Source organism: Podarcis bocagei (assembly GCF_964188305.1).
Source record: "Podarcis bocagei genome assembly, chromosome: 2".
In the NCBI taxonomy this organism is placed as follows: Eukaryota; Metazoa; Chordata; class Lepidosauria; order Squamata; family Lacertidae; genus Podarcis; species Podarcis bocagei.
In genome coordinates this window covers 17,710,588-17,724,756 of record NC_138126.1, presented here as the reverse complement: position 1 = coordinate 17,724,756, position 14,169 = coordinate 17,710,588, and the positions used below count along the sequence as shown (strand labels likewise).

General features: G+C 48.8%; 1 protein-coding gene across 1 annotated transcript; it reads left to right on the top strand.

Moving 5' to 3' along the window:
* The first annotated feature begins 2,528 nt into the window (after positions 1–2,528).
* Positions 2,529–13,492, top strand: LOC308581124 (uncharacterized protein). Its single transcript, XM_081183617.1, has 6 exons — positions 2,529–3,152; positions 4,498–4,844; positions 5,671–5,775; positions 8,642–8,728; positions 10,612–10,752; positions 12,731–13,492. The coding sequence occupies exons 2-6, from the start codon at positions 4,805–4,807 to the stop codon at positions 13,060–13,062; spliced, it is 705 nt and encodes a 234-aa protein (XP_081039743.1). The 5' UTR covers positions 2,529–3,152; positions 4,498–4,804; the 3' UTR covers positions 13,063–13,492.
* The last annotated feature ends 677 nt before the right edge of the window (positions 13,493–14,169 follow it).

Below are 14,169 nucleotides of genomic sequence, written 5' to 3'. Positions count from 1 at the left end.
GCAGGCCCCCACCCCAAAGGACAAAACGGAGTTGCAGGCATTCCTGGGGCTGCTGAACTTTTATAACATGTTCCTGCCCCACAAAGCCACAGTGGCCGAGCCTCTTCACCGACTCCTTAGCACTAAGACGCCTTGGGCCTGGGGTCATCGAGAGACGGCGGCCTTCAACGCGGTCAAGGCTCTCCTTTCTTCAGACAGTGTGCTGGTACAGTACAGTGAATCCAGGCCGCTGGTCCTTGCCTGCGACGCCTCACCTTTTGGCATCGGTGCTGTCCTTAGTCACCGTTTTCCAGATGGAAGAGAAGCACCGCTCGCCTACTTTTCCAGGACACTATCTCCGACGGAACGGAATTACAGCCAGCTCGACAAGGAGGCATTGGCACTTGTGGCTGGAGTGAAGAGGTTCCATGAATACCTCTATGGCAGGACTTTTGACCTCATCACTGACCACAAGCCACTCCTGGGCCTCCTCGCCGGTGATCGTCCAACTCCACCGGTCCTCTCACCACGCATGCTGCGATGGACTGTTTTCCTGGCTGCCTACCACTACCGGCTCATCCATCGCCCGGGGAAATCGATGGGCCATGCCGACGCCCTCAGCCGTTGCCCTCTTCCAGCATTTGTGGAAGACCCGGCTCCAGCTTCATCGCTCCTTCTGATTGAGGATCTTCCGGCAGCGCCTGTATCGGCTGCCACTGTGGCCTCCGCGTCTGCCCAGGATCGCACCATCAGCCGGGTGCTCAACTGGGTGTGGAGGGGGTGGCCACAAGGGCCTTTTGCATCGGAGTTCCAGCCCTTCGCAACCAGACAACATGAACTCTCAGCTCATCGCGGCTGTCTGCTGTGGGGAGACCGCGTCGTGATTCCCCAGGGACTCCGTCAGCGCGTCCTGGAGGCTCTGCACGTTGGCCACCCGGGAATTGTCAAAATGAAGGCGTTGGCTCGGTGTTACGTCTGGTGGCCTAATATGGACGATGCCATCACTGCCTGGGTGTCCGCCTGTCAAGCGTGCCAAGAGTCGAGGCCTGCACCACCGGCAGCTAAGGGACACACCTGGGAGACGCCAAAGACACCCTGGTCGAGGGTGCACATCGATCTGGCTGGCCCCTTTCACGGCCGTACCTTTATGGTAGTGGTGGACGCCTATTCCAAATGGCTGGAGGTCGCCCTGATGCCCTCCACCACTACCGAAGCTGTCATCCGGGTGCTGCGAGGCCTGTTTGCAACGCATGGGTGTCCTGATGTCCTTGTCTCTGACAACGGACCGCAGTTCACGTCAGGCACGTTTGAGCGGTATCTTTTGGGACTGGGCATCCGCCATGCCCTAACGGCACCTTTTCATCCATCCAGCAACGGGCAAGCGGAAAGAATGGTGCGCTCGACAAAAGAGGCACTGGCGCGCCTGGACCGGGGAGACTGGCATGAGCGGGTCGCCGAATACTTGTTCGTGCAACACATCACCCCTCATGCGGCCACAGGGAGGAGTCCTGCTGAACTGCTTATGGGCCGCCGCCTCAGGTCACCGCTCGACCGGCTACACCCAGACTTTGCCGTGGCTGAACCCCCAGGCTGTGCCAACGCACCACGGTCATTTGTCCCAGGAAACCAGGTCTTTGCCCGGAACTATGTGGGGGACATCCCTTGGGTGCCAGCCACAGTAGTGGGAGTCACTGGACCTCGCTCGTACCAGGTGGCACTCGAAGACGGACGTTTGTGGCGACGGCACATAGACCAGCTTAGGCGCAGGGTTGGCGACTTGGACACTACCGAGGTGCCCCCAACTGCGCTTGCGGCTCCAGAAGAGACACGTACAGATGGCGAGGCCCCACCTACACCTCCCTCGCAAACTGCCAGCGTGGAGCCGAACCAAGCCGTCTCAGAACAGACTCAGACCACTCCACTTGCGGAGGCTCCACCCACAGCAGCGGATCCAGGGGAGTTGGTTCCAACGCCACCTAGGGTCGCACCACAGCCTCAGCGAGAACTGTGTGGCCCTCCGGACTTGGCTACCAGTCCCCGGCGGTCTGGCAGAGTTTCCAAGCGCCCAACTTATTTAAAGGACTACGTTGTTGGACAGGTATCACTGTTGGTCTAAGTATGGGAAATGTAACCGATATGCTTTTGTGCCTAATTGAACCATTACGCATAGTGCTGTATATAAGGAAACCATTACGATTGTAACTAACGCCTTATCTCGGTGGGGAGGGGTGTTATGTAGTGTAGTTTCACCCTGGGCCAACAGGGGGATACTGTATATAGTTTTCACTTAGGTCTGTAGATAGTTTTCACTCAGGTCCGCGGCAGTTATTTTAGGCGGGAACTCTGGGCTGTTGTGGTTACAATGTTGACAGCCGGCTGCCTATAAATACAGGCCGGCTGAGCTGTTCGCAGCCAGTTCTATTCCAGCTTACCTTAATAAAGAGCTACTTGAAGAAATCGCTGTGCCGACTGCTATGTCAACCCACTACCTAACACAAACTCTTCTTATACGTAAATTCAGTACTGCTTCCAGCTTTTGGAGACCCAAACCCGGGATGTGCGTCTTCTGGGACCCGCTCCTAGGCAAGTCATGTTGCTTGCACCTCGTTCTCACCTTGAGGAAAGCCCCGGGAAAAGCGCTTTTTCTTTTTTTTAGGAGCTAGAGCGTAGCTTGAGATCGCGGAACCGAAAATGGCCGCCATGATCTCGGATAAAAAAATGGGATGCACTTGGCAGGTATAGAGCAGGAGTTAAATGAATGGATGCTCCTCAGGGAACACCTGTGCAATGCAGGATGGAGACCAAACAGCTCTTGTTTGTTCTCTGAGATCTGGTTTCCAAAGTAAGGAAGCACCTGTCTCCAGCTCAGCGCCCCAGGAAGACAGGATGTTTCTGAGCCTATGCCTCAATTTGAAAGTCAAATCTTTCCTTTCGCATAATCTTGTGGACAAGGCTGTTGCCTCAGGTGGAATCCTGACCAAAACTAGGTCCTTCTCTTCATCATTCAGACACAGCTAGGCTTTAAGTCTCCCAAGCAAGGACATAATTTCCCAGAAGTTGACTTTTGCAGCCTAGCACCTCGGCACTTTTTGGGCACTTGCAACCTGCCTGGGTTTGAAGAAACCCCTTTTGCATCGCTATGAAGCTTTTCTTGGCAGCTATCCTTCTAGGGGGTAAGTGAAGTTTATCTCACTAAAAGTATTTGCAACGAATAGGCCCAGAATTGATTCTGAACTAAATCTATTCATCTGCCTCTTTATTTTATAAAATAATTTTTTTAAAAAAACAGACATAGGGGAATTAATGCATTAATAGTGTCATCCTGTGCATGTCTACTCAGAAGTAAGTTCCACTGAAAGGCTTCTGCACCTTTCGTAGTTGTGTAGAAGAGAGGATTTTAGGAGGCGTTGTTTGCATGCCAATTCCTTTAAATGGGACTTACTCCCAAGTAAGTAGTAGGGGTGGGTGCCTCAATTGCCACCTGGAACCAGCTGTTAAAGCAGGCAGCCTCTAGAGGAGAAGAAGCAGTGGTGCTTGAACCAGGCCTGGAAAACATGAGCATTGAATCCCTACTTTCTAGGTTGTCTGGAGTCAAGTCACCACCTCTCACCCTACCTCAGAGGGGTTGCTGAAAGGTTAAAATGGAACAATCCTGGCGTTTAGAGAGCCAGTGTGGTGTACTGGTTGGAGTGGGGTTCAAATCCCCACTCAGCCATGAAGCTCACGGGGTTCTGACCTTGGAGTCAGTCACTGACTCTCAGCCCAACCTACCTCACAGGGTTGTTGTGAGGATTTTTTTTAAAAAAATATCCCAGCGCTAACTGTCCAAAGCGCCTCAGAACAACGGCAACTTTTTTTTAAAAAAATCATTTTTATTAAGTTTTCCATTTTAACAATCTAAATCACATTAAGTATTCCAAATTATACATATACATATCAATTAATCCAAATATTCTGCCAAATTATTAATTTTTTATTGGGACTTCCCATGTTTCAAGTTTGGGGGAGCTCTGGTCATCTCATATCTCTAGTGCTTTGATAGTCATTTCTAATAGTTCCTTTAAATCTTCCTGTTGTTTTCAGAACAACGGCAGCTTAATGTGATAAATCATTGTGATTTCCAATCATGAAATCTGGACAGAGCACCGTATTTTTCGCTCTATAAGACGCACCAGACCACAAGACGCACCTAGTTTTTGGAGGAGGAAAACAAGGGAGGAAAAAAATCTGAATCTCAGAAGCCAGAACAGCAAGTGGGATCGCTGCGCAGTGAAAGCAGCAATCCCTCTTGCTGTTCTGGCTTCTGGGATAGCTGCGCAGCCTGCATTCGCTCCATAAGACGCACACACATTTCCCCTTACTTTTTAGGAGGGAAAAAGTGAGTCTTATAGAGCAATAAATATTTCAAGTCAGGGTTCAGAACCATAGAACTGTGGGGTTAGCAAGGACCCTATGTCTAGCCCGACCCCCTTTCGATACTGGATATATTTGGGTGTCTTTTTTCTTTTCTCTACACAGTCGCCATGGCATCGCTCCTGTCCTCAGACCGCGAATACTTCCTCATCCAGGACCCACAAACCATGCTCGGAGCCCATTGCTACTGCCTTCGACAGGGCACCCGGCTGGCAGGTTTCCGGGATGACAGGGATATGGAGCAGGCTGCCTCCCTCTGCCCCAATTGCTCGTTCTGGATCGGGCTGTACCGCCAGGGCCTCTCCTGGGTCTGGCTTAATGGCGACCCCTATAAGTTTACGCAGTGGAGCCCAGCGTCCAGGACTTCGGAGAGCTGTGCGGTTATGAACGAGAGCCTGTGGTATCAAGAGAAATGCCTACAGAAACAGAAATGCCTTTTGTGTGCTGCAAAGGTGAGTGGCGAGTGGCAACGCAAAAATACGAGATGAAAAACACAAAAACGCATAATAAGAACAAGAACTAAACAATACGCCTCCACACCTGAGCATGCTGTTACCTCCCTCTTGTGTCTCAGTACAGTGGTACCTCGGGTTACATACGCTTCAGGTTACAGACGCTTCAGGTTACAGACTCCGCTAACCCAGAAATAGTGCTTCGGGTTAAGAACTTTGCTTCAGGATGAGAACAGAATTTGTGCTCCTGAGACGCGGCAGCAGCAGGAGGCCCCATTAGCTAAAGTGGTGCTTCAGGTTAAGAACAGTTTCAGGTTAAGAACAGACCTCCAGAACTAATTAAGTACTTAACCCGAGGTACCACTGTACCCCTGTTCTGGCTACGTTACTCGTAAAGCTCAGCTCCTAAATCCACACCACACGTTCAAAGAACGTTCGACACGCATTTAAAGCACATGACCCTCCCATTCAGAATACAGTGGTACCTCGGGTTTAAGAACTTAATTCGTTCTGGACGTCCGTTCTTAACCTGAAACTGTTCTTAACCTGAGGTACCACTTTAGCTAATGGGGCCTCCCGCCGCCACCACGCAATTTCTGTTCTCACCTTGAAGCAAAGTTCTTAACCCGAGGTACTATTTCTGGGTTAGTGGAGTCTGTAACCTGAAGCGCCTGTAACCTGAGGTACCACTGTAATGGCAGCTGTAATTTGTTTAAGGGTGCTGGGAGTCCTGAGAGGGGGGAAATTATAGTTCCTAGTAATAAGAGAAGCAAAGCGTAGATAAAGAATCACTTCGAAAAAGGGTCTCCTATATTCTGCCTTTCAGGGCCTACAGGTGCTCTTCCTTTTCTTCTCCAACTCCTGCTAAACTGCCGCTCCATACCTGACCAGAAGGACGGGTTGACTCCTGCCCCAAAGTCGACCATCGCTGGTAGGTATCCTAAACCTCCGGGGATCTCCAACTTTTTTGGGGCAGGGGGGTTGGGTCCTGCAAGCGTATTGCTGGTGGCAGAAACGGCTGTGGTGGAGGGGATGGGGAACAGGACCCTGAAGGTGCCAGGGAAAGATTCGTGGGTGCAGGGGCACACAGGTGGGTGAAAACCTGGTGGTTCCTCTGTTTGCCTCTAGGGGGAGCAATTGAGCATTGTTGTTGTTTAGTCGTTTAGTCGTGTCCGACTCTTCGTGACCCCATGGACCAGAGCACGCCAGGCACTCCTGTCTTCCACTGCCTCCCGCAGTTTGGTCAAACTCATGCTGGTAGCTTCGAGAACACTGTCCAACCATCTCGTCCTCTGTCGTCCCCTTCTCCTTGTGCCCTCCATCTTTCCCAACACCAGGGTCTTTTCCAGGGAGTCTCCTCTTCTCATGAGGTGGCCAAAGTATTGGAGCCTCAGCTTCAGGATCTGTCCTTCCAGTGAGCACTCAGGGCTGATTTCCTTCAGAATGGAGAGGTTTGATCTTCTTGCAGTCCATGGGACTCTCAAGAGTCTCCTCCAGCACCATAATTCAAAAGCATCAATTCTTTGGCGATCAGCCTTCTTTATGGTCCAGCTCTCACTTCCATACATCACTACTGGGAAAACCATAGCTTTAACTATACGGACCTGTGTTGGCAAGGTGACATCTCTTGATTTTTAAGATGCGGTCTAGGTTTGTCATTGCTTTTCTCCCAAGAAGCAGGCGTCTTTTAATTTCATGGCTGCTGTCACCATCTGCAGTGATAATGGAGCCCAGGAAAGTAAAATCTCTCACTGCCTCCATTTCTTCCCCTTCTTTTTGCCAGGAGGTGATGGGACCAGTGGCCATGATCTTCGTTTTTTTGATGTTATTATTATTCTAACAGAATCTCATAGAATCATAGAGTTGGAAGCACCCTGAGGATCATCTAGTCCAACCCCCCTGCAATGTCCTTTAGGGGGATCAAACCTGAAACCTTGGCGTTATCAGCACCATGAACTAACCATATGTGCTGGAAGCTGCCCAGAGTGACTGGGGAAACCCAGCCAGAGGAGCGGGGTGTTGTTGTTGTTGTTGTTGTTGTTGTTGTTGTTGTTGTTGTTGTTGTTGTTGTTGTTGTTGTAAACCAACTGAGCTATCCACTTCCTATTGCTATTCTACAATGCTTAATTGATGTTTGCTTTTAACTATTTCATGGTTTTATTGCTTCAAACTACTTTGATGTATTTATGTTTGATGATATAGCAGTATACAAATATTTTTATAAAGCAAACAAACAAACAAATGTTATTTCAAGAAAAGCAGATTTCTATCCAGCTCCTCACTGCTATTAGTTTGCCTCTTGGTTGTGTTGTTCCATATTGCCCAGTCCTTTACTATATTAGGAAGCTGACTTAAACCAAGTCAGACCACTGGAAGACCGCATCCAAGGATCTCATCTCCTGAATTATCCTCTGAAGTGGCTTAGGCCGAGAGTACACGGCCGTCCCAAGGCCACATAATGCATTTTGCGGTTGGAATTCGAACCCGTGTCTCCCTGATTCTGATTTGGATCCATTTACCACAACCACATAAGCCATGGATAGGCAAACTAAGGCCTGGGGCCCAGATGCGGGCCAATCGCCTTCTAAATCTGGCCCACAGATGGTCTGGGAATCAGTGTGTTTTTACATGATTAGAATGTGTCCTTTTATTTAAAATGCATCTCTGGGTTATTTTTGGGGCCTGCCTGGTGTTTTTACATGAGGAGAATGTGTGCTTTTGTTTAAAATGCATCTCTGGGTTATTTGTGGGGCATAGGAATGCGTTCATTTTTTTCTTCAAAATATAGTCCGGCCCCCCACAAGGTCTGTGGGACAGTGGACCGGCCCCCTGCTGAAAAAGTTTGCTGACCCCTGGCATAAGCTCTCATTGCCAGCTCCTGCATCAGACTGAAATGTTCATCCTGTGATTTAAGAGTGGACATATCTATCAGAATCAGAGCTGCGTACAAGATTGCCACACACCTAGGTATCAATGGAATCTTAGAAAATCTCAGATTGCAGGCCGGTGAAAAATCCTCAGTTTCAACACTGAGGGAAACGGTATCTGCGCCTCATAGGGCTTCCTGGAGTGAGGTGGGCACAAGTAGGAAGCCATATCCCTTACTCCAGGGATGGCGAACCTGCAGCCTGGCAGATATTGTTGGATCCCAACACCCACCATCCCTGTTAGGGATGATGGGAGTTGTAGTCCAACAACATGGGAAGGTTCATAGGTTTCCCACCCCTGATGTGTACACAGAGCAAGAACCATGGTTGACAATATTAATATTGTGGCTCAGGGTGCTTCCGCATTATGGGCGGTATTCAACTGCTCTGTCCCTTCGGCGCTACGATTTCTGCTTGCCCAACAGGTATTTCCCCCCCCTTCTCCACCCCTTGCACCCTTCCCAAATCTGCTCCACGGGGTTGTGGTAAACAGCCAGAACAAATTTAGGGGGGTCACACAGGGGGAGAATAGGGAGAGAACATCTTGCTGTGCGAGAATAATCATGAGAGACTTAGCATTAAGCCTAGATTACAGCCATGGTTTCTTGCGGCCAGGGGATTATCCCCTGAACGCTAGAAGCCAAACAAATTCTGCAAAACCGGTCGATGCAAATCCAGCTCCTTTGCATAATTTACACAGGTCCCAGGATGTGGCTTTCTAAAGTCAAGAATTCAACTCGACTTCCCCCACAACGCAAATACTCACAAAGCTGTTTGTGTCTAAGTTACGACCCTATAATATTTTGGGGATGGGTGGGGAGGAAGGTAGTGAATGGCGGTGGGACTAATTCTTAAAATCTTTCCTCTTAGTGACTTCCCCTCCCACAGCAAGTGGTGCAGCTTCAGATTCCTGGATACCTGTGACAAGTAAACGGTTCTCAGCCGGATCCAGCGATGGTGAGTTTTTTTCAGACAGCCTGGAGGAGTGAAGAAGGGAAATGGAAAAGAGTGATGTTATAAGAAAAAAAGGTAAAGGACTGGTCATGTTGTGCGGATGCCTGATGATCGTCTTCCAAAGCAACTACTCTGTTCCGAACTTAAAAATGGAAAGCGTAATGCTGGTGGTCAACAAAAGAGGTTTAAAGACTGTCTCAAGGCAAATCTAAAAAAATGTAGTATAAACACTGACAACTGGGAAACACTGGCCTGCAAGCGCTCCAGTTGGAGAACAGCCTTTACCAAAGGTGTCATGGGCTTTGAAGACGCTCGAACTCAGGACACAAGGGAGAAACGTGCTAGGAGGAAGGCACGCTTGGCAAATTCACACCGTGATCAGCTCCTGCCCGGAAACCAATGTCCCCACTGTGGAAGGACATGTGGGTCCAGAATTGACCTATACAGTCACTTACAGACTCATTGTTAAAACTGTGTTTTTATGGAAGACAATCTTACTCGGCTACGAGTGATCGCCAAAGAAGAAGAAGAAGAAGATAAGAAAAAAACTGCTCCTTTTCCCTTATGGGTTACCAAAGAGCCTGAATTGAGTCCTTATGTAGGTTCTCTATCGGTAGGAGAAAATAACAGAGGCCACCCAGAGAATATTGAGAAAACCAAAGCAGCTAGTAAGCTTGATCTTTATTAAAGCTATTGCAACAGGGTCGCCCCCCCCCCCACATGCAGGAGGGAGGAGGAGACCCAGAACATTGGTGTGCAAACTCTTATATAGACATTTGAAATTGCCTCCCCTGTAGCTCAAGACCACACCCAATACATCATACATACATCACAGAAGGGGCGGTCTACAGCAGAAATATGAGTGTGTTGTTTTTCTCCTGTCTGCCAGGATACCTGATAATGGATCATTTATTGCATTACCTGGGCCATTTGGCCACTCTTTTGTGATGATAACTACCTACTTAATTCCTGAGTCCAAGTCCCAGGCTCACCTTGTTCATACACAGACACACCCTTAAGACAGGATTTGTGAACAAAGAGACAATGGGGAGGCTTTTCCATTTCTTTCCTCCTTGCAGAGAAATATTTGAGGTCACTGGAAGAGTCAAAAGGACTGTTTTCCTGTACTATTTCCAGACATGTAGTTTACTTACATATTTATTTATGTATGCATGTATGTATGTATGTATGTATGTGTTTGCCTTGTACAGTTATGAACAATTATTATATATATATAAGACCTTAAAATTCCTATAACAGTGACAATACACAAGAGAGCAGATTGGGGAGAACCAGAGGCCTGGTTCTTGATATTTGGTTAAGGTCACATATTGCCTGCCTATCAGTAATCCAGTTACAGTGGTACCTCGGGTTAAGAACTTAATTCGTTCTGGAGATCCGTTCTTACTGAAACTGTTCTTAACCTGAGGTACCACTTTAGCTAATGGGGCCTCCCGCTGTTGCCGCGCCGCTATCACGCGAGTTCTGTTCTCATCCTGAGGTAAAGTTATTAACCCAAGGTACTATTTCTGGGTTAGCGGAGTCTGTAACCTGAAGCGTCTGTAGCCCGTGGTACCACTGTACAGTCCTGGAACTGAAGAAGGCTCAAGAGTCCTACTCTCCAGTAATCCCATATGCTTCCCTTTGGGCATCTGGTTAGCCACTGTGAAAACATGGTTCTGGACCAGACGGGCTCTTCTTAATCCCCAAAAAACTATGCTTACCTAAGCTCTGGGCTCAGTCTCCCAGTTCCAGCTTTTCACGAGGAAATTGTGGAACTCCAGATGTAGCCAGACTACAAGTCCCATCGCCTCCGACCATCATGCCTGATGGCTGGGGCTGGTCTGAGTCCAAATGCAAAATAAGTGGGTATCTTGTCTCCTTAGGGTACGACCCTGCAACTACTGATGGAAACGAGCTGCCTTATCCCACCGCAGTTCAGGATCTCTCCTCAACACAGCACAGGCCTGAGCAAGAGACCAGAAACATGGAGCTGGCAACTTTCTCTGCTTCCAGTTTAACAAAAGGTACATCCTGGATCACCGTTTGGTTGCCTTTGTGGCAGGATGGGGGGGGGGATTTTCACTCTCATGGCCACATTTTCTTCTGGGGAAAAAAGTGTATGAAGCGACATTTTTCCTTTGTGCAATAAGCTACAAACACACCCCCCCTCAAAAATGTCCCAGGAAAAAATGTGACACCCTGTTTTTCCCATGCGAGAGCATGGCGGTCATTTTAGGCACCATATTGTCATGCCGAAATCTCGCCCCCGCCCCCAAGTGATTTTTTGGAAGGGCCACAATCTCGCACGATACGGCACAATGTGCATTTTTGGCCACAGTGAGAGCATAACCCTGAAAAAAATGTGTATTTTGGGCTCCATGACTTGTGCTGGCGCACGGACAAGAGGATGCATGTCTCAGTTTTGGGACTCAACATGTTGGAGGCTATGCAAACACACACTAAACTGTCGGGATCTCCGCTCGGCCAAACTGATAAAGCTCATTTTCCTCCAGCCGAGTCCTTTGGAATCGCCTCCGACGATAATTAACGACCTGAGCCTTTGATGAGGCCTCAGGCACATTCCCGTTCAGCAGAGTTTCCAGCACAGGGAAGTGATGAGATTTATGGCTATATAGCTATGCTTTATTTCTTGCTACGCAGACAGCAAAGAAATATACATCCTCTCTCTGTGAAAGCAGAGAGCAACTGAAACAAAGGAACAGGAAAACAGTACGTCTCCCGTGAGACTTCCAACAGTATGGAATGTGCGGAATGTAAACAGAGTCCTGTGACTCCAAAGCACTGCTCAGTGGCAAACAGAAACTAGCATAAACATCTCCCCTTAGCCTATCCATCTCTCCCTCCCTCCCTGGTCAAAGCCATTCATGCAGCTGAGGGCCCACTTGGCTACCATGCAGATTCTGGAGAAATGTCAACACCTCAATATCCTGCGCATTGTAGTGTATCAAGGAAGACCCGCGTGAGACTGTAGCCATGTGAGGCTTCACTGGTTATGACCTACCTAGTCCTGGAGGCATTGGCTGGGTATGGGAAGCAGCAAGTTCGCCATCTTAATTTCCCAGAATCCCCGGTTCCAGCACTGCATTGGGACATCTGGGATATTGTGGGGGATTTTAAAAGGAAGCAACTTCTGAGCTCTGGGAGCTGCTGCCAAGTCAGCTGTTGGCCAGAGGGGAATTGGGGTGGGAGGGCCAAAGAAGGGGAACCAAGGTGGGCTTCTATGGCGGTGAGCCCCGGTCACTGCCCAAGGGTGGTGGGTGTTCACATTGGCATCCTCACAAGGGATCCTCTCTGATTTTGAAGAGCAGCCTCATGGCTAAGCATCCGTAGGGCTTTTGGAAACAATCACACCCACAGCTGAGGAAGGGAAATACAGTGGTACCTCAGGTTAAGTACTTAATTCGTTCCGGAGGTATGTTCTTAACCTAAAACTGTTCTTAACCTGAAGCACCACTGTAGCTAATGGGGCCTCCCGCTGCCACCATGTGATTTCTGTTCTCATATTGAGGTAAAGTTCTTAACCTGAGGTACTATTTCTGGGTTAGCGGAGTCTGTAACCTGAAGCACCTGTACCTGAAGGTACCAATGTAAAGGGGTGGGGAAAGGGTGTCTCTAATACATGGGTAGGCAAACTAAGGCCTTGGGGCTGGATCTGGCCCAATCGCCTTCTCAATCCAGCCCACGAACGGTCCGGGAATCACCGTGTTTTTACATGAGTAGGATGTGTCCTTTTATTTAAAAAGCATCTCTGGGTTATTTGTGGGGCCTGCCTGGTGTTTTTACACGAGTAGAATGTGTGCTTTGATTTAAAATGCATCTCTGGGTTATTTGTGGGGCACTGGAATTTGTTCATTTTTATTTTTATTTTCAAAATATAGTCCGGCCCCCCACAAGGCCTGAGGGACAGTGGACCGGCCCCCTGCTGAAAAAGTTTGCTGACCCGTGCTCTAATACCTCTTCTCTCTTTCTGTTTGCTGTCAGCGGGACCGCTGCAGGATCAGAGCCCTGTCGTCATTCAGGAAAACCGCACCTGGTTCGAAGCTCTGGCTGCCTGCCACGCCAGAGGCCAGATCCTGGCCGGGAGGGTCGGGCTCCAGCCGGGTCTGAAGGCTTGGCTGGGGCTACACCGCCACGGGCTGTGGGGCTACTGGGTTTGGGCCAATGGGAGCGCCGTGGAGGAGCCTCAGAGCTGGCGGGAAGGGGAACCGAGCGATCCCCTATGGGGAAACTGTGGGGCAGGGACAGGCACGGAGGAAGGAGTCCTGTGGGAAGACGAGTGTTGCGAGCAGGAGTTGTACTATGTGTGTGAATAGCACTCCGAAGGCCAAACGATGCATGGCATGACAGCAGGGATAGCTTAGCCGGTGGAGACAATCAATCTCAAGGTCGTGGGTTTGAGCCCCATGCTGGGCAAAAGATTCTTGCATTACAGGGGGTTGGACTAGATGGCCCTTGGCGTCCCTTTCGACTGTGATTAATTGTGTTGATTGATGGATTGAGCCCATCACTTCCCATTAAAAGGGTTTCATTGTAAAGACATCGACAGTAGACAAAATAAACATGTTAAAAAAACCCCACCCCCGATTCCTTGTATAAAGACATGTGCATGTAAAAATCTCCCCAAAGTAATACATGTATAAAAATATTAAAAGCATTATCGCATGCAGAAGCAAGTGACAAGACAAGTCCATATATAAATGCAATTCCACAGTGGAAAAACTACTTCCTTTGCAAAAGCAACTTCAGATCCAATAGGTATACACACAGGCTGGGATACTGACTTTGGGGCCAGTCACAGTCTCTCAGCCTGGTCCTACCTCAAAGGGTTGTGAAGATAAAATGGACAGAGGGAACAGGCCATGTACCTGAGCTCCTTGGACGAAAGGCATAGCTGTCAACTTACAGATTTGAAAATAAGGGATCAGCAGCCAAAATAAGGGATTTTGCTTAGTTTATACAGAAATCCGGCACTGATGGAGCCATGCTGCTTTGGCTGCCACTGACTGTGTTTTTCAGGGGGTTGGGCTAGATGATCCTAAGGGTCTACAGCTCCGAGGGGCAGACAAAACTGATGAACGACGTCCAGATGGCAAAGCTTACAGGCAGAATTAGAAACCAGGAAGAGGACCTCTTTAATAAAGAATGGGGAAAGTTTATCATTTAGTTGAAAAGCTATCGGAAAGAGTTACATACATTGGTAGGATTGACAGAAAACTTGTAAAAATTTGAACTATGGATGGACAAATGATTTATAAAAATAGAGTTATGGAAGGGATGCAGAGGGGGAAATCACTACATTAAGATGCTGCACTGGTCAGGGCTGCCGTCTTCTTGGAGCAAGGAGTTCCATCGGCCCTTCCCCGCCTGAGAGGGAGGGAGGGAGAGAGACTCTTTCCCACGGCACCCGTGAGCCCGGCATG

Coding starts and splice junctions, on each gene's coding strand:
- LOC308581124 (XM_081183617.1), top strand. CDS start 4,805: ATGCCTACAGAAACAGAAATGCCTTTTGTGTGCTGCAAAG. Junction 4,845..5,670: donor GCCTTTTGTGTGCTGCAAAG/GTGAGTGGCGAG, acceptor TCTGCCTTTCAG/GGCCTACAGGTGCTCTTCCT. Junction 10,753..12,730: donor TGCTTCCAGTTTAACAAAAG/GTACATCCTGGA, acceptor GTTTGCTGTCAG/CGGGACCGCTGCAGGATCAG.